General features: G+C 39.0%; 1 protein-coding gene across 2 annotated transcripts in view; it reads left to right on the top strand.

The window, feature by feature from the left end:
* STAG1 (stromal antigen 1) overlaps positions 1–18,594 on the top strand; it is a 306,806-nt gene that overhangs the window by 192,640 nt on the left and 95,572 nt on the right. For both annotated transcript variants that reach the window (XM_012000038.1, XM_012000037.1), the window contains exons 14-15: positions 5,662–5,779; positions 15,785–15,888. In XM_012000038.1, the coding sequence (XP_011855428.1) occupies positions 5,662–5,779; positions 15,785–15,888 (222 nt within the window). The remainder of the gene's footprint in view (positions 1–5,661; positions 5,780–15,784; positions 15,889–18,594) is intronic.

Genomic DNA, 18,594 nt, shown 5'->3' with positions numbered 1-18,594 from the left:
CTCAGCCTCCCGAGTAGCTGGGATTACAGGCATGTGCCACCACGTCTGGCTAATCTTTATATTTTTAGTAGAGATGGGGTTTCGCCATGTTGGCCAGGCTGGACTTGAACTCCTGACCTCAAGTGATCCACCCTCCTCAGCTTCCGAAAGTGCTGAGATTACAGGCATGAAGCACTGTCTGCAGCCAAGGGAGTCTTTTATAGATGAGTTACAGACTGATATGGTTTGGCCCTATCCCCACCCACATCTCATCTTGAATTGTAATAATCCCCACATGTCAAGGATGGGACCAGGTGGAGATAATTGAATCATAAGGGCAGTTTTTCTTACACGATTCTCATGGTAGTAAATAAGTCTCACAAGATCTGATGTTTTTATCAATGGGAGTTCCCCTGCACAAGCTCTCTTGCCTGCCACCATGTAAGATGTCCCTTTGTTCTTCCTTCATCTTTTGCCATGATTGTGAGGCGTCCCCAGTCATGTGGATCTGTGAGTCCATTAAACCTCTTTCACTTAAAAATTTCCCAGTCTCGGATATGTCTTTATTAGCAGCATGAGAACAGACAAATACACAGACATCTACCTGGGATAAACTGAACTGATTATTTTACCGAAATGAGAAGTAGTAACATTTTAATAGAATTATAAAATGCTGAATTGAAATCAGTTTACAGTGCAGGTAAAATGTGATTAAGAGATCTGCCTAAACAAGTCTGTAACTTTATTTTCTTTTGGTACCAAAAGGTGATTTTTTAAGATGTTTTAACCTGTGACAGCCATTGATTTCAGATGACAAAATACCTTGTATTTTAGATGCACGCCAGATAGTTGGATAAGTCGTACTTGAATGTGATGAGTCTGGATTTCCCTAGAGGTAGTATGACTCCAGAATTTATTATAAAAAGTGTGATGCAGCCAGGTGCAGTGGCTCACGCCTGTAATCCTAGCACTTTGGGAGGCTGAGGCGGGCAGATCACGAGGTCAGGAGATCAAGACCATCCTGGCTAACATGGTGAAACCCCGTCTCTACTAGAAATGCAAAAAATTAGCCGGGCCTGGTGGCAGGCACTTGTAGTTCCAGCTACTTTGAGGCTGAGGCAGGAGAATAACATGAACCCAGGAGGCAGAGCTTGCAGAGAGCCGAGATTGTGCCACTGTCTTCCAGCCTGAGTGACAGTGTGAGACTCCAGCTCAAAAAAAAAATAAAAAGTGTGATGCTTTGCTTTTCAGAGGGATAAGGATGCTAGATGCTATTAGTAATTATTTCAAAACAACAAGAACAACCCAGAACATTTCTGGATAATCTGGCAGTATGGTCACCCTTCTTCTTCTTCTTCTTTTTTTTTGGCGGGGGAGACCAAATCTCACTCTGTTGCCAGACTGGAGTGCAGTGGTGCAATCTTGGCCCACTGCAACCTCCACCTCCTGGGTTCAAGTGATTCTCCTGCCTCAGCCTCCTGAGTAGGTGGGACTGCAGTCATGTGACACCACGCCCAGCTAATTTTTGTGTTTTTAGTAGAGATGGGGGTTTTACCATGTTTGCCAGATGGTCTCAATCTCTTGACCTCATGATTTGCCCACCGTGGCCTCCCAAAATGCTGGGATTACAAGCATGAGCCACCATGCCCGGCCAGTGACCCTTCTTATGAATGACAAGGCTAATTGTGACAGTCATTTTAGACAGGAAAATTGACAGCTTATTGTAGATGTGTTGAAGACATTTCCCAAAGAAAGCCAGACGTGATGGCTCATGCCTGTAATCCCAGCAATTTGGGAGGCTGAGGCAGGTGGATTACCTGAGGTCAAGAGTTCGAGACCAGCCTGGCCAACATAGTAAAACCTAGTCTCTACTAAAAATACAAAAATTAGCAGGGTGGTGTGGTGGCATGCACCTATAGTCCCAGCTACTCAGGAGCCTGAGGCAGGAGAATTGCTTGAATCCGTGAGGCAGGAGGTGGCAGTGAGCCGAGATCACACCACTGCATCCTGGGCGACAGAGCGGGACTCTGTGTCAAAAGTATGAAAGAAACTAAGGTACGGTATAGATTAAGAAATTTTATTATATTGCATAGTAGGAGCTATGTAAGAGAACAGAAACAATGAAGGGAGGCCAGGCATGGTGGCTGATGCCTGTAATCCCAACACTTGGGGAGAATGAGGCAGGCAGATCACTTGAGGTCAGGAGTTCAGGACCCGCCTGGCCAACATGGTGAAAGCCTGTCTCTACTAAAAATATAAAAATTAGCCTGGTGTGGTGGCAGGTGCCTGTAATCCCAGCTACTCGGGAGGCTGAGGCAGGAGAATCACTTGAACCCGGGAGGCAGAGGTTGCAGTGAGCCAAGATCACGCCACAGCATTCCAGCCTGGGCGACAGAGTGAGACTGCGTCTGAAAATAAAATAATTAAAAAAAAAAACAATGAAAGGAAAGAACTAAATTGAAGGACATACAGTCAGATTACTGCCTAATAGACTGTAAATGCAGATTATTACTTGAACATGTTTTCTCGGGAAGTGAAAAATCAATACAATAAAAGGAAAAGAGGAGTATAAGAAACACTGGTGAGCAAATAAATTTGAAAAAAAAAACCCTTAGAGCTAAACCTAAAAACTATGACATTGATGTTTAAGGCAAATATCTATTAATTTTTTAAATGTAGGAGTATAATGTTCAGATTAAATGAAGAGAAGTGATAAAACAGGCTAAGGATTTTGGTAATGGAAAAATGTTGGAAAATAAAACCATGAATGAAGGACAGATAAAGTAATCAAGGAAACATCACAAATAGAGTACAGAGAATAAAATGCCAGCAATATTTTCAGTAGTAATCGCAATAAATGTAAATAAATTAACATGTTTTATTAAAATGCAGATTATCATTTGGGATTGAAATAAATGAAAAATAGCTATATGCTATTTAAAAACACATCTTAAAATAAATTAGAGGAAGTTTATAAATAATAGGCTGGGTAAAGGCTGGAAATAACTAATAAATGGTTACACAAAGATAGCAGAGGGGGCAATATCAATACAAGTTAAACCAGAATTAAAGACCAAAAACATTAAAAGGGATAGAAAGGGGATATTTTATATTTATTGAAGGTATACTCTGCCAAATATATACAATTGTAAATCTTTATATACCTATTCTACAGAAATACTCATAATCAAGCATAAAAGCATATTCAGCTGAATTTTTTTTTTTTTTGAGACGGGAGTCTTTCTCTGTCGCCCAGGCTGGAGTGCAGTGGTCGGATCTCAGCTCACTGCAAGCTCCGCCTCCCGGGTTAATGCCATTCTCCTGCCTCAGCCTCCCGAGTAACTGAGACTACAGGCGCCTGCCATCTCGACCGGCTAGTTTTTTGTATTTTTTTTAAGTAGAGACGGGGTTTCACCGTGTTAGCCAGGATGGTCTCGATCTCCTGACCTCGTGATCCGCCCGTCTCGGCCTCCCAAAGTGCTGGAATTACAGGCTTGAGCCACCGCGCCCGGCCTCAGCTGGTTTTTTTATTGTAAAATATATAAAACAAAATTTACCTTGTTAAGTATACAGTTCATTGGCATTAAGTACGTTTATATTCCTAGGCAATCATCACTGCCATTTATCTCCAGAAATTTTTCAAATCTTCCCAAACTGAAACTCTGCCCGTTAAACAATAACTCTTTAATTTAGCATGGGTTAATAGCAACAGTTTTGAAACAGTTTTTCTTTTTTCTGCTGCGATTGTTTGTCTTTGACTCTTGAGTTGTGCACTTTTTGTGCCTGTCACTGTTGGAGTAATGTTATGGATGGTCTAAGGATAGTTTCTCAGAATATATGAATTAGGAAAGTTTGAAGATACCTGCCTCAAACTTTGCCTATATTATTTACAAGCAAAGATGCCAATCAATATTATTTACTCTTGCTTTGATGGAATTCACTGGGACATGTGTATGTATTTGAAATGCAATTGAAATGAAGTACTGAATTAAGTGTTAGAAGAGGCAGACCATTACATAAGTCATTAAAATTCACACTGAAACCAGCCTAGTAACGTGGTAAACCCATCTCTACATACACACACACAAAAAAAGTGCAGGGCGAGGTTGCACAGTCCTATAGTCCCAGGTACTCCAGGGGCTAAGGTCGGAGGATCACTTGAGCCCAGGAAGTCAAGGCTGCAGTGAGCCATGATTACGCCAGCGCACTGCAGCCTGCGCAACAATACTGTGAGACCCTGTCTCCAAAGGGGGGAAAAAGTCACACCGAAGAGTGATTATAGAGTTAGAAATGAGGAAGAAATCCAACTCAGGTGCTGAATGTGCCAGGATGACAGTAGATAACCGATAGTAGATCTAGAAGGGTGACTTTCATACTTTTGGGCCACTACTCATGATGAGAAAAACATTACCTCTCAGAAGTACAAGCACATATAACAAATTACAGTTAATAAAATAGTATTTACCCTTTCTATGTGCTATGCACTGTTTCTACTGTGCATCATTTTTTGAATCTTTGTTCTCAGTGCATTGAATTGGTTTAACAACCCAAGAATGGGTTGCAGTCTGTAGTTCGACTAACACTGATTACCAGGACTGTTTATCTGAATGTAATGAGCCTCAAAAGTGGAAGATCTTTTATATTAGGGTGGAGAAGTTACTTGTAAGTAGAAGAAATCAGAACAATGCCAACACCTTCTGCTTCATTAGAGTAATATTCTCAGGGCCCAGCACGGTGGCACATACCTGTAATCCTAGCACTTTGGCAGGCCGAGGCAGGCAGATCTCTTGAGGTCAGGAGTTGAAGGCCAGCCTGGCCAGCATGATGAAACCCCATCTCTACTAAAAATACAAAAATTAGCCAGGCATGGTGGCATGGGCCTGTAATCCCAGCTACTCGGGAGGCTGAGGCAGGAGAATCACTTGAATGCCGGAGGTGGAGGTTGCAGTGAGCTGAGGTTACACCACTGCACTCCAGCCTGGGCAATAGAGCAAGACTCCATCTCAAAAAAAAAAAAGGATAATATTCTTCAAGGCTTAATGACTGTCTAGTGGTAGAGTTTGGTGTGAAGTGTTTGATGAAGACCTTAACTATTTACTGTGGGAACATGGGCTCCAAAGAAAATTGTCAAGAGAATAATGACCAACAAAAAATGGGGGTGGAGTAAGGAATGAAATGAGTCCAGTGGAAATGAGAGAATAGTGGAGACATGGAGTAACTTACATTTTTTACTTTGACTAAGATGACAGAGATGTAAAGTAAGTACAGCTGGTCCAAAAGTTTCTAATGGAATTCTGAGGGAAAATGATTAATTTCCTTTAAAAAATAAAAATAAAAATAAAGATAGTTGAAGAGACCACAAGGAATAGTGAAAAGTGACCTAGATCTAACATATAACTTCAGAAAATTTTCTAACTAGCTATGCAGTTTCCTCATCTATAAATGATGTCATTGGTCTAGGAGATCCTTACTTTTACTACCGTAAATGGTAAAAAGTCAATTCTGCATACTGCATCCACACTATTGACAGTGGAATGTGAAGATATATATATTGTTCTCTAAGTGGTTTTTAGAATCATGGAGACCAAGCTATTTTAATTATGAAGAAAATGATTTCTTAAATTAGTATTAGTAGTTTGTTTGTTAAATATTCTTGGGTCACACTTGATTTCTTCTTTTTAGTTACATGAACATGCAGCCTACTTGGTGGACAGTTTATGGGAGAGCTCTCAAGAACTGTTGAAAGACTGGGAATGTATGACAGAGTTGCTATTAGAAGAACCTGTTCAAGGAGAGGAAGGTATAGTATTTTGACAAGTTAATTTACATGATTTTGTATTTCCATTGATAGCAATACAGTTGTATATAGATCGCTTCTTAAAAACGAGCAATACAGTTGTATATAGACCGCTTCTTATATAAGCATGCTGTGTCTTTTTGCCAAGAGAACAATTTGTTTTCTGTAACAAGGATGTCTGAATCGTTTCTAACATTTTTCTGTATTAACACTGCCACCATGCCACAAAAGTTTTTAAAAATCCATATGCATCATATAATAAAAAAGTTTTTCTTTACTTTTTCCTTTTTAAATTTAAGTGACAGGGTCTTGCTCTGTCACCCAGGCTGGAGTGCAATGGCCCAATCATAGCTCACTGCAGCCTTTGAACTACTGGGCTCTAAGGATCCTCCCACCTGAGACTGTGGGCACATGCCACCACATTCAGCTAATTTTTAAATTTTTTGTGGAGAGGGGATCTTACTGTGGTCCCCAGACTGCCTCAAGTAATCTTCCTGCCTCAGCCTTCCAAAGTGCTGGGATTACAGCATGAGCCACTGCACCTGGCCATAAAGGTTTTCTCGATGCTGATTTGAGATACAAAATACTGATGTAACTTAATGGTTTTTTCTTTTTTAAGTGCATCTGGAGTTTTTTGTTTGTTTGTTTTTTTGCTTGATTTATATATGAACTTGGGGAAAACCTTTTATACATAATGATTTAATTAAACCACAGCCATCTCCTTTTGTTATATTTTCTTTAAGATGAAAATCAGGAAATCAGAGATAAGGTCATTTACCTGGCTGTTCAAGAAACGGGGACATAAGAGTAACATGATAATTTTTGAAGTATGCATCTTTTTATATGCTACTTAATAATATACACAGCAAATTGAACATGTATACCTAATAAAGAGGTTGTGTTCTAAAAGCTTATATGCATATTAGCTTGTTAGAACTAGAAATGCTTTTTCCTATGTATGGTTAGGTTTTCAGACTAGCCCACGATAGTACTTTAAAGGACTGGTAACTCATTTAATTCATACAACAGCCTTAGAAGGTGAGTGATGCCTTGATGTAAGGCCCACAGTAGATTGAACATGGTCTTCAGAATCAAAAGAAAATTTTTTGTGTGTGTGATTGAGTCTTGCTCTGTCGCCGAGGCTGGAGTACAATGGCACATTCTCGGCTCACTGCAACCTCTGCCTCCCGGATTCATGCAATTCTTCTGCCTCAGGCTCCTGAGTAGCTGGGACTGCAGGCACGTGCCACCACGCCCAGCTAATTTTTGTGCTTTTATTAGAGACAGGATTTCGCCATGTTGACCAGGTTGGTCTTGAACTCCTGACCTCAGGTGATCCTCCCACCTTGGCCTACCATAGTGCTTGAATTACAGGCGTGAGCCACCGCATCTGGCCAGAATCTAAAGAAATATTAATTCAGGTTTTTAACTCTGTCTCTTGTTACTTATGTCCTCAAATTTTCTGATCCTTAGTTTGCCTTTTTCTATAACAGAGATTATTTCCTTGTGTACCTTATATAGCTGTGAAGATTAAGAAAGATAATATTCTATTGAGTCCCTTTTCTGCTTCCTGTACCCTTCTGTGTGGTTCATCCTTTTGAAATTTATAAGAGCATAATGAGCCATCCTCTGCAGTAGAATGCCCATACAGATTACTGGGAGAATGAGCATCCCCCAGTGTTCCTTCCAAGCAATGATACTAATTTGTGTTATCTATTCTGGCTTTGACATAATTCAGTGAGAGAAACAAGTTCATGTTAAACCTAGATACACACTGGTAAACTGGCCCAAAATGCCTCTTCTAAACTGAAAACATTTTTCTTATTTACTATGTATGATACAAATTCTTCCCAGACTTTTCTCAGACCTTTCAAGGAAGATCTTATTATGCTATATTTGTCTCTAGCTGTAATTGTTATTTACTTTATTTGCACATGTTTTTTCATTCCATGTATCCTTAGTAAGAAAGTGGCCCTAGACCAGGCGTGATGACTCATGCCAGTAATCCCAGCACTTTGGGAGGCTGAGGTAGGTGGATCACCTGAAGTCAGGAGTTCAAGACCAGCCTGGCCAACATGGCAAAACCCCATCTCTACTAAAAATACAAAAATTAGCTAGGTTTGGTGGCGGGCACTTGTAATCCCATCTACTCGAGAGGCTGAGGCAGGAGGATCACTTAAACCCTGGAGGCAGAGATTGCAGTGAGCTGAGATCTCGCTGCTTCACTCCACCCTGGGCAACAGAGCGAGACTTCATCTCAAAAAAAAAAAAAAGAAGATGGTCCTATTGTTAAGTTGACAGGGCCTTCTGCTCACTAGGTGAAACTGTCCAGTGTATTTTGAATTCCCTTCACTTTTGTTATCACAGGACTATGAACATACGCTCTGTTGCCCAGGTTGGAGTGCAGTGATGTGATTCTCAGCTCACTGCGACTTCTGCCTCCTCAGCTTAAGCAATCCTCCAACCTCAACCTCCCAAGTAGCTGGGACTACAGGCGTGCACCACCATGCCTAATTTTTTGTATTTTCAGTAGAGATGGGGTTTCGCCATGTTGCCTAAGCCGGTCTCAAACTCCTGGGCTCAAGCAGTCCTCCTGCCTCAGCCTCCCAAAGTGCTGAGGTTACAGGCGTGAGCCACCACTACTCCCCAGCTTACACATTCTGTTTCTAACTAACCTTAATATTTTTTCCCTGATAGAAATCAATTTCCCTCTAATGTCTACTGCCTTAACACTTGAGTAAAGGGCCTCAGGTTAGTATTCAATGGTAGATTCCATTCATTTTCCTTACCTTGTTTGTAGTCATAAAATTGCCAGAATAAGTTAGAGCTTCTCATTCCTTATTCCAACTCATTTTCTGTATATCACCCCATGTTCTATAAGGTTATTTCCAAGGAGAAGGGAGGTAAAGAATATAAATTAAGGGCCAGGTGCAGTGGCTTACGCCTGTAATCCCAGCACTTTGGGAGGCCAAGGTGGGTGGATCACAAGGTCAGGAGATCAAGACCATCCTGGCTAACATGGTGAAACCCTGTCTTTACTAAAAATACAAAAAATTAGCCGGGCCTGGTGGCGGGTGCCGGTAGTCCCAGCTACTCTGGAGGCTGAGGCAGGAGAATGGTGTGAACCTGGTTGATGAAGCTTGCAGTGAGCCAAGATCACACCACTGCACTCCAGCCTGGGCAACAGAGTGAGACTCTGTCTCCAAAAATAAATAAATAAATAAATATAAAAATCAAGAAGAGACAAGATAGTATGCTTTGGTATTGTTAACTTTCTCTCATGTTAATAAGATGTATAAGTCAGTAAATAATAATTAGTAAGTCTTTTAGTCATGAAGGTGGTCTAGGTGCATTTTACTTGTTAAAATATATACTATTAGGTGTTTCATTGTGGTTTAAATTCTGTTTACAGTGGGTTTTTTTAAACTTCCGGTCAAAAGGTTGGTTTGGCTTGGCTTGGGTTTGGTTGGTTGGTCTTAGGTAGAAAAGTAACTTACCAGATGGGAACAGTTTTAAAAGTCAACCACAGTTTTACTGATTGAATCTAGGTAGGCAGAGTCTAGGAAATTAGGCATAACAGTTGCAAAACTTTATCTACATAATGGCTTAATTTTTTTAATACATTTTATCTGTAGACATGTTGTACCACATGCATACCACATATAAGCTCTGGCATGGAGTGGCATCTAAGTTAATTTTCTGTGCTAGTATTTTGCTGTATTTTATGATAACAAAATGCTACCAGTAACTGTTTTTTAAAGTAATTTTTTAGATAGGTGGAATGTGTTAGAATTCCAATGGAGAAGGTTCTAGTTAGCAGTTGAAGATGTAGGACTAAATTTTGGGAAAATAGACACACTGTGACAGACTATCAACATCAGTTTAAATCACAGTGGCCTTAAGACTGTCTTACAGTGTTTTTATGGGTGGGGGTGTGTGTGTTTGTGTCAGGGAGTGTTTTACAGCAAAATCAAGTTGCTGAATAAATTTTTAGTATAATGTGAGGATCTGGTTCTTGTCAACAGCTCTGCCACCGGGTAACAAGACCATAACCAAATCATGTAACTTCTGGATGTCAGCTTCTTAAACTGTAAGATAAGAAGCTTTATTTTTTATTTTTTTATGGTTTTTTTTTTTTTTTTGGAGACTGAGTCTCGCTTTCCCACCCAGGCTGTAGTGCAGTGGCGGATCTCGGCTCACTGCAACCTCCACCTCCTAGGTTCAAGCGATTCTCGTGTGTCAGCCTCTCTAGTAGCTGGGATTACAGGCACCCACCACCACGCCTGGCTAATTTTTGTATTTTTAGTAGACATGGGTTTCACCATGTTGGCCAAGCTGGTCAGGAACTACTGACCTCAAGTGATCTGCCTGCCTCGGCCTCCCAAAGTGCTGGGATTACAGGTATGAGCCACCACACCCGGCTGAGAAACTTTAACTAGATAATCTTCTTTGGTCATTTCCAGTGCTAAAATTCTGCAATCCAGTTGATGAATGAAATAGCTATAAATAATAAGATTCTTAAAAGCAGGAATTATTAATTCATTAATAATTTAAAAATATTTATTGACTATATGAGTCAAATATTATGCTAAGTGCCGAGCGTATAGTGTTACACTAGATGAGCTCACTGCCAATATGGAGCTTACATTCTCCTGGGAAAGGCAGACCAAAATTGAGTAAATATTCAAAATAAGTTCAAGAGTTAGTTATTAGCTTTGGTGGATAATTATAGGGGATCTATCTTTAGATTGAATCCTGATGGAAGACCTTCCTGAGTAGGCCACCTGTGAGCCAAGAAACTAAATGATAAGGCAGCCAGGCACGGTGGCTCATGCCTTTAATCCTAGCACTTTGGGCAGCCAAGGCTGGCAGATCACTTGCGGTTAGGAATTCGAGACCAGCCTGGCCAGCGTGGTGAAACCCCGTTTCTACTAAAAATCCAAAAAATTAGCTGGGTATGGTGGCATGCGCATTGTCATCCCAGCTACTCAGGAGACTGAGGCAGGAGAATCACAGGAACCCAGCAGGCAAGATCGTGCCACTGCACTCCAGCCTGGACAACAGAGTGAGACTCCATCTCAAAAAAAAAAAGAAAAGAAACTAAACGATAAGGGACCAGATAGGGAAAGTGTTATAAAAGAGCTATCTAGATAGAGGAAATCACAGTTTCAAAGTATCTGAAACATGAATGATGTTATATTCTAGGAGATGCAATAGCTGGAACATAATGAACCAATGATACAAGATGTAATAGAAGCAGAAGTCAGATGATATAGAGCATTTTAGTTTATAAGTGAATTTATCTCATCCTAAATGTAATAAGGTGCTTTTGAAGATTTTAAACAGGGGAATAATGTGATCCAATTCATATTTTAAGAAAAATGCCTTTCATAAACGTTGTTTGGAAGAATACATAATCATTGCAGTGGTCTCTGTGAGGAATGATGGTAAAAATATAAAAGAAGGAGATGGCTTACAAAGAGGGAAAGAGCCCGTGGCTGAGTTAAAGATTCGATAGGGGACGAAAGCAGGAAGAGCGAGAAAGAATGAGAATTCTACCTAACAATAAAAAGGATAAGAGATAATTATAACCTTTGCAAGCCCAGGAAAGAGGATGTTCAAGAGAGCCATAGTTCATAATACACATTGCAGAGGAGAAAAGAAGGCTACACAAATCATTTTGTGATGATTTAGGTCACTGGTGATTTTAAAGCATGATTCAATGATACTATATATATTCAATGATACTAAAAGAGAGAAGCCACAGTTCAAGGTGATAAGACTAAAATTAATAGTGAGGAAATGGAGATGCTGTGCAGAAAGTTGTATAGTTATATGTTGTGTTAGAAAGTTGAAATGACAGTTTGTACCATGAACAGCTACCCATTTGTTTCAATCAGTGTAACTGTTTGGCTCTTGTCCATGGCTTAAGGCTTATTTGCTTTCAATTTTATTACGTGGTTTTGCTGTCATATCCCAAAAGGAATTTCTGTTAAATTTCAGCTGCTTTTCAGTTTACCTAATCTTCCTGTTCAGGGAAAGTTTCTAAATGGATGGGTTCAAATGATAAAGTAACAAAATTGATGGAATTGAACAGTGTGCAACATTGAGTTATACTTCAACTCTACTGTGGATTTTACTCCCAGGATAATGGGAGAATGTTTCTATTCTTGAGATAAGTTGTTCTGTCCTTCCTCACTTTTCGTAAGACTATATTTTCTTCCTAAATAACAGACAATGCATTTAGTTCATAGGCAGCCTTGTACTTCCTTTAGCTGCAGCCAAATGTGAAAAATTATGAATTTCTGAAATCATAAAAATAGAACTTTAGTTGTTATTGAGCAAAAAGCTTTTTTTGTATTACTAGGCATTGGATCATTTGGGTACAGATGGACAAGCCGATGTTTCATTTGTTTTTCCTAAGATAAGCTAAAGTTCATGTGTTTTTTTTTTTAAAGACAATTGTTACAACGCTGAATTAAGATGTACATACATATTTTTATAGGATAATTTTGGTACAGAATAAAGAACAAGATGTCGTTGTATCTTTTTTGCCTTTTCCTTGATTTTGCTTCAACTTAGTTTAAAATAATCAATGTAAACTTTTAAACCTTTGTAAGTTAATTGAATTCTTAAAAAATGTATACCTCATTTTGTGTCTATAATACCTGCATCTACTGGTCTTCAATATAAATAAGTATACAGAGGGAGGGAGAAAGATAGAACTAAACTATTCAAATTATCAAAATCTGAGTTTACGGCTGGGCACAGTGGCTCACGCCTGTAGTCTAGCACTTTGGGAGGCTGAGGTGGGTGGATCACCTGAGGTCAAGAGTTCGAGACCAGCCACGCCAACATGATGAAACCCTGTCTCTACTAAAAATACAAAACTTAGCTGGGTGTGGTGGCACATGCCTGTAATCCCAGCTACTTGGGAAGCTGAGGCAGGAGAATCGCTTAAACCCAGGAGATAAGAGGTTGCAGTGAGCCAAGATCACGCCACTGCACTCCAGCCTGGGTGACAGAGTGAGACTCCACCTCCAAAAAAAACAACCAAAAAAAATTTTCTGAGTTTAAAAATATGTAAGAATGAGGCCAGGTGTGGTGACTCATGCTTGGAATTTCAGCACTGTGGGAGGCTGAGGCCGGTGGATCACTTGAGGTCAGGAATGAGACCAGCCTGGCCATCATGGTAAAATCTCGACTCTCCTAAAAATACAAAAATTTGCCAGGTGTGGTGGCACACCTGTAATCCCAGCTACTCGGGAGGATAAAGCAGGAGAATCTTTTGAACCTGGGAGGCGGAGGTTGCCGTGAGCTGAGATCATGCCACTGCCCTCCGGCCTGGGCAACAGAGCATGATTGTCTCAAAAAAACAGACTGGGCGCAGTGCCTCACACCTGTAATCCCAGTGCTTTGGTAGGTCAAGACGGGTGAATCACAAGGTCAGGGGTTCAAGATCAGCCTGGCCAAGATGATGAAACCCCATCTCTACTAAAACTACAAAAATCAGCCAGGCACAGTGGCAGCTGCCTGTAATCCCAGCTACTCGGGAGGCTGAGGCAGGAGAACCGCTTGAACCTAGGCAGCAGAGGTTGCAGTGAGCCAAGATCGCCTCACTACATTCCAGCCTGGGTGACAGAGTGAAATTCCGTCTCAAAAAATAAAAAAAAAATTTTTTAAATGGATTAATGAAAGTATAGAGTCTACCTGAAGGAAACCATAGTTTTAATTAAATGACTTAAGATCTCAAAAGTGAAAAGCTGTATTGTATTTCTAGCTGAAAAGGTCATTTTTTTTTTTTTTTTTTAATGGTACTAGTCATAATTCCAGTGGGTTTGAGAGAGTTCTGGGAGGTATGGTGAATAGGAACTAACTAAGCAAAATGATTTCAAAATTTATATAGAATTTTAAACTTATGTTGAAAAGACAGTATAGCATAGTGCTTAAGAGAACTGACTCTGGAGTCAAACTACCTGAGTTCATATATTAGCTCTACTACTAACTAAATGCATCTCTCTGTGGCTCATTCTCCTGTCTGTAAAGTGAGAATATTAGTTCCTATCTCTTGGAAATGTTTTGCGGATAAAACAAGTTATTAAATATAAGCTACCTATGATAGTGCTTTAGACATAGAAAATTCTTAATAAATTAATTGCTATTAGCATTATAGAAATTACACAAAATTTTAGAAAAAGGGCTAGATAAGGGAAACTTGCTTATATATTCAAGTTGGTTGAATTAAGTTACATATTAAGTTATAACAAATTACTCCATAAGTCTAGTATAATCAAAGCAGTAAAGCATTGTCACAGAAATATACAAATAGATTAGTGAAACTAAAGAATCCAAAAATACCTGAACCATGTTTAAAAATGACATTTAAATTAAAAAGGGAAATCTGGTTTAACAGTGGTGGAGACTACTGACTATTTGGTGGGAATAAACAGGCCCCCCACCTACTATCGTCAGAAATAAATGCCAAATAGGTTAAAAATACCAAAGCAAGAGAGACGGAAAAAGCGAAAGGAAGAGCAAAAGAGCAAGCGAGCACATGAGACAGCAAAAGACGAAATAAATTAGAAGAAAATGAAGAACATATTAGTGTAACCTCCAAGACAGAGAGATCTTTGAAGGCAGTATAAGAAACCCAGAAGCCATAAAACAAAAGGAGACAGATGTGACTTTTTAAAAATTAACGATTTCTGGCCGGGCGCGGTGGCTCAAGCCTGTAATCCCAGCACTTTGGGAGGCTGAGACGGGCGGATCACGAGGTCAGGAGATCGAGACCATGCTGGCTAACAGGGTGAAACCCCGTCTCTATTAAAAAAAATACAAAAACTAGCCGGGCGTGGTGGCGGGCACCTGTAGTCCCAGCTACTCGGGAGGCTGAGGCAGGAGAATGGCGTAAAGCCAGGAGGCAGAGGTTCCAGTGAGCTGAGATCCGGCCACTGCACTCCAGCCTGGGCGACAGAGTGAGACGCCGTCTCAAAAAAAAAAAACAATTTCTGTCTGACAAAAGATACCATGAAGTGTCTGATAACAAATGACAAACCGGGAGAAAATACTTGCATCATTCAAAAGGTAAAAAGTACTACCCCTACCATACAGGAGTTCTCAAATTGATAAGAAGGGTGAATAGTAGCGCAAAAACGGGTGAAGAATAAACAGACAAATCTTAGGGAAAAATAGAAAATATATTCCACTTAACTAATTAGTAGATAGGAAGGAGCAAAATGATAACCAAATACCCCTTTTCAACCATTGGACTGGCAAAAATTAAAATGGTTTATTAACATCTAGTGTTCACAGGGATATAAGGAACCAAACATTCATAACATTGCAGTTGGGGATATACATTATAATAAATAATCTTATGATTTCTCAGTATCAAGATCTTGCCATTTGAATCCATTATTTCTTTGGAGAATTATTGTACAGAAATAAATGTATCAGTTGCATAAATATGTGTCTATTAATGATGTTTATTGAAGCATTGTTCAGTGTCAAAAGTCAGGAAATTATTTGAATGACCATAAGTAGAAGGCTGACTAAATTATGGTACATACATTAGATAGTAATTTATTAAGATAATTATAATATGTGTATATTGACTTGAAAAATATTAACTGTTAAGTTTTTTAAAAACATACGGCATAGCCTTTTTTATTAAAAACGTCCTATTATATGAGGTTTGAAATTATGTAGAAGGAAACACAGTAAAATTTTAGAATTGCCTAACTCAGAAAGGTAGCTTTAGAAGAGACCAGAGTTTATCCTCTTATTCTTTACTTTGTATCTCTTTCCTGTTTGACTTATGACAGCAAGCACATAATTACTTTAAAAAAAAAAAAAAAAAAAAAGAAATAGCAAAGTACAGAGCTCAACTTTAGTCTTTAAAATAAGCAGTAATAGAATGTTTTCAGTTTTTTTTATAATGTGTTCATTTTTAATACATGATTATTGTAAAACTGTCTACTCATGCTCATGTATTTTGTTTTACTTTAGCAATGTCTGATCGTCAAGAGAGTGCTCTTATAGAGCTAATGGTTTGTACAATTCGTCAAGCTGCTGAGGCACATCCTCCAGTGGGAAGGGGTACTGGCAAGAGAGTAAGTTAAATTAGTGAGAAATCTACTAAAAGGTTTTTAATGCAATTAACTGTCTTAAATATTTGGAAATTTTACTGATATTTGTATCCCTAAAAACATGGTATTTTTATAAATGATGGACTCTGGTGTTTCATCTTTATATCCTATCTGCTATACTCAGTTTCCAAAAATAGATTCTTTCCTTCATGCTCCTATAGCACCTATACCTGCTTCTGTTATTGTACTTATATGGTATTTTAAGGATTTTTATATCTATTAAAAAAAAAATACCTAAAGGCTCTGGAAGCAAAATGCCTAGTTTGCAAGTTCTTCTATTTAGCAGCTATATAATCTTTAGATAGATGAATGATTTTTGTATGTCTTAGTTTCCTTATCTGTAATATGGGACTAATAATAGAGGTATTTATATTAGAGATGAGTTGAGATAATCATAGATGAAGAGACTCCTGGCTCTGTTGGTTTGAAGAGATAGGCAAATCTGTCCGCAAAAAGCAAGTATTAAAAAACTAGAATGTATTGTCAAAAACATTACATCAGGGCTCTGGAAATTCACCAAAGATTAAAAAAAAAAAACACACACACACAGTGGGAAATATTTTTTCCTGAAAAATTGATAGAGCTTCAGGTAAAAGCAGCAGAAGTCTGTGGCCTTCTTGTCAATACACATGTATCCCCATGGTTGGTCGGTAAGATCTGTAGTTTGTTACCAGAATGGCACTGTGTGCAAAAACCCTAAGCTTTCCTGTCAGAGAGAATGGATTCAACATGGACAAGTAATAAAAGCCCACAAACAAACAGGAAAAACTTACAGCTTCAATAATCTGGGGTTGTGGTAAGAGTACTGGACCAGCCGAAAATTTAACTGCCAAATCTTAGAAATGAGAATGCTATGAAAGGATTAGCTGTGCTCTCCATACATCCCTGGCTGACTAGGAAACGTTAGAGACGTTAATGGAAAGTAAAAGTCAAGCAAAATCTAAGAACTGGGTGAACTCTGAACATGCTCCCTAACCAACAACAGATCATTTCTCAGAGGGGTGGAAGCCTGATTGAAGCCACAAATATCGCAATATTTGAACACAACTTCTGTCCAAATGATTGGTTGACTCTACTAATTTATTCAAACACAACGAGGACTCCTAGGAAGACAGGCTAAAAAACAAAAGTAAGAATAAAAATTCTGAGCAGAGATAGCAGAAGTAACTCACTATGGAGGAAACAGATTATTCAGTTTACGTTAAAGATTCCCTTTAAAAAATTGGAAACTTTTATAATTACAAAAAATTAAAATCTATAGTTAAAAATTGAAATCCGCCAGATTCAGTGACTCATGCCTGTAATCCCAGCACTTATGAGGCCGAGGTGGGGGATCACTTGAAGTCAGGAGTTCAAGACCAGCCTGGCCAACATGGTGAAACCCCATCTCTACTAAAAATACAAAAATGAGCTGGGCGGGGTGGCAAGGGCCTGTAGTCCCAGTTACTCGGGAGGCTGAAGTAGGAGAATCACTTGAACCCGGAGGCAGAGGTTGCAGGGAGCCGAGATCATGCCACTGTCTTTCAGCCTGGGTGACAGAGCAAGGCTCTGTCTCAAAAAAAACAAAACCAAAAAAAGCAAAACACAATTAAAATCCTTAGTTACTGTATTATCCAAAAATGTCTACTTTCAAGAAAAACTACAACCATGCAAAGAAACAGTAAAATGTGACCATACTCAGGGAAAAAAGCAGACAATAGAAATGGCTTCTCAGTAGGCCTGTGTGTTGGATTTAGCAGGCAAAGACTTCAGAGGCCTTTTAATAAATACATTCAAAGAATTACAAGAAAATATGAAAACGAGAAGTAGAGAATCTCATATATATGAAAACCCAATATGGAATTTGGGTTTTCCATATTATGGAAATAATGAAAACCCAAATGGAATTGGGTTTATGAAAACCCAAATGGAATTTCTGGTGAGAAGTACAATGCAAAAATTTAAAATTAACTGAATAAGCTAATTAGCAGATTTAAGATGATGAAAGAAACAATAGAAAAACATGAAGATTAATAGAAATCCATTCTGAAGAACAGAGAAGAAAAAAGATTGAAGAAATATTATCAGAGCCTCAGAAATATGTGGAACACCATCATGTGCACTGAAGTATGTATAATGGGAGTCCCAGAGGGAAAGGAGAGAAGGATAGAGGCAGAAAAAATACTTGAAGAAATCACTGAAAACCTCCCAAATTTAATGAGAGACAATTTATAGATTCAAGAAGCTTAACAAAACCCAAATAAAATAAACACAAAAGTTCCACATGTAGACACAACATAGTCACGTTGTTAAAAGACAAAGACAAAAAAATCTTGAAAGCAACAAGAGATAAACAACTAATATAGAGAGCAGTAGCAATAGGATTAAGAGTTAGCTTATCAGAAACAATGGAGCCCAGAAGACAGTGGAATAACATATTCAATGAAAGTCAACAAAATGGCCAACCAAGAATTATAAATTTAGTAAGATTGTCTTCCAAAGATGAAATGTAAAAAACCATTACCAGAGAAACAGAAAGGGGAAATTTGGAGAATGTGTTGCTAGATCTGCCATACCAGAAATACTAGAAGAAGTCCTTCAGCTGGGTGCAGTGGCTCACGCCTGTAATCCCAGCACTTTGGGAGGCTGAGGCGGGTGGATCACAAGGTCAGGAGTTCGAGACCAGCCTGG

This window comes from Mandrillus leucophaeus, unplaced genomic scaffold, assembly GCF_000951045.1.
Source record: "Mandrillus leucophaeus isolate KB7577 unplaced genomic scaffold, Mleu.le_1.0 Scaffold612, whole genome shotgun sequence".
NCBI lineage: Eukaryota > Metazoa > Chordata > Mammalia > Primates > Cercopithecidae > Mandrillus > Mandrillus leucophaeus.
This window is presented reverse-complemented; position numbering and strand designations above follow the sequence as displayed.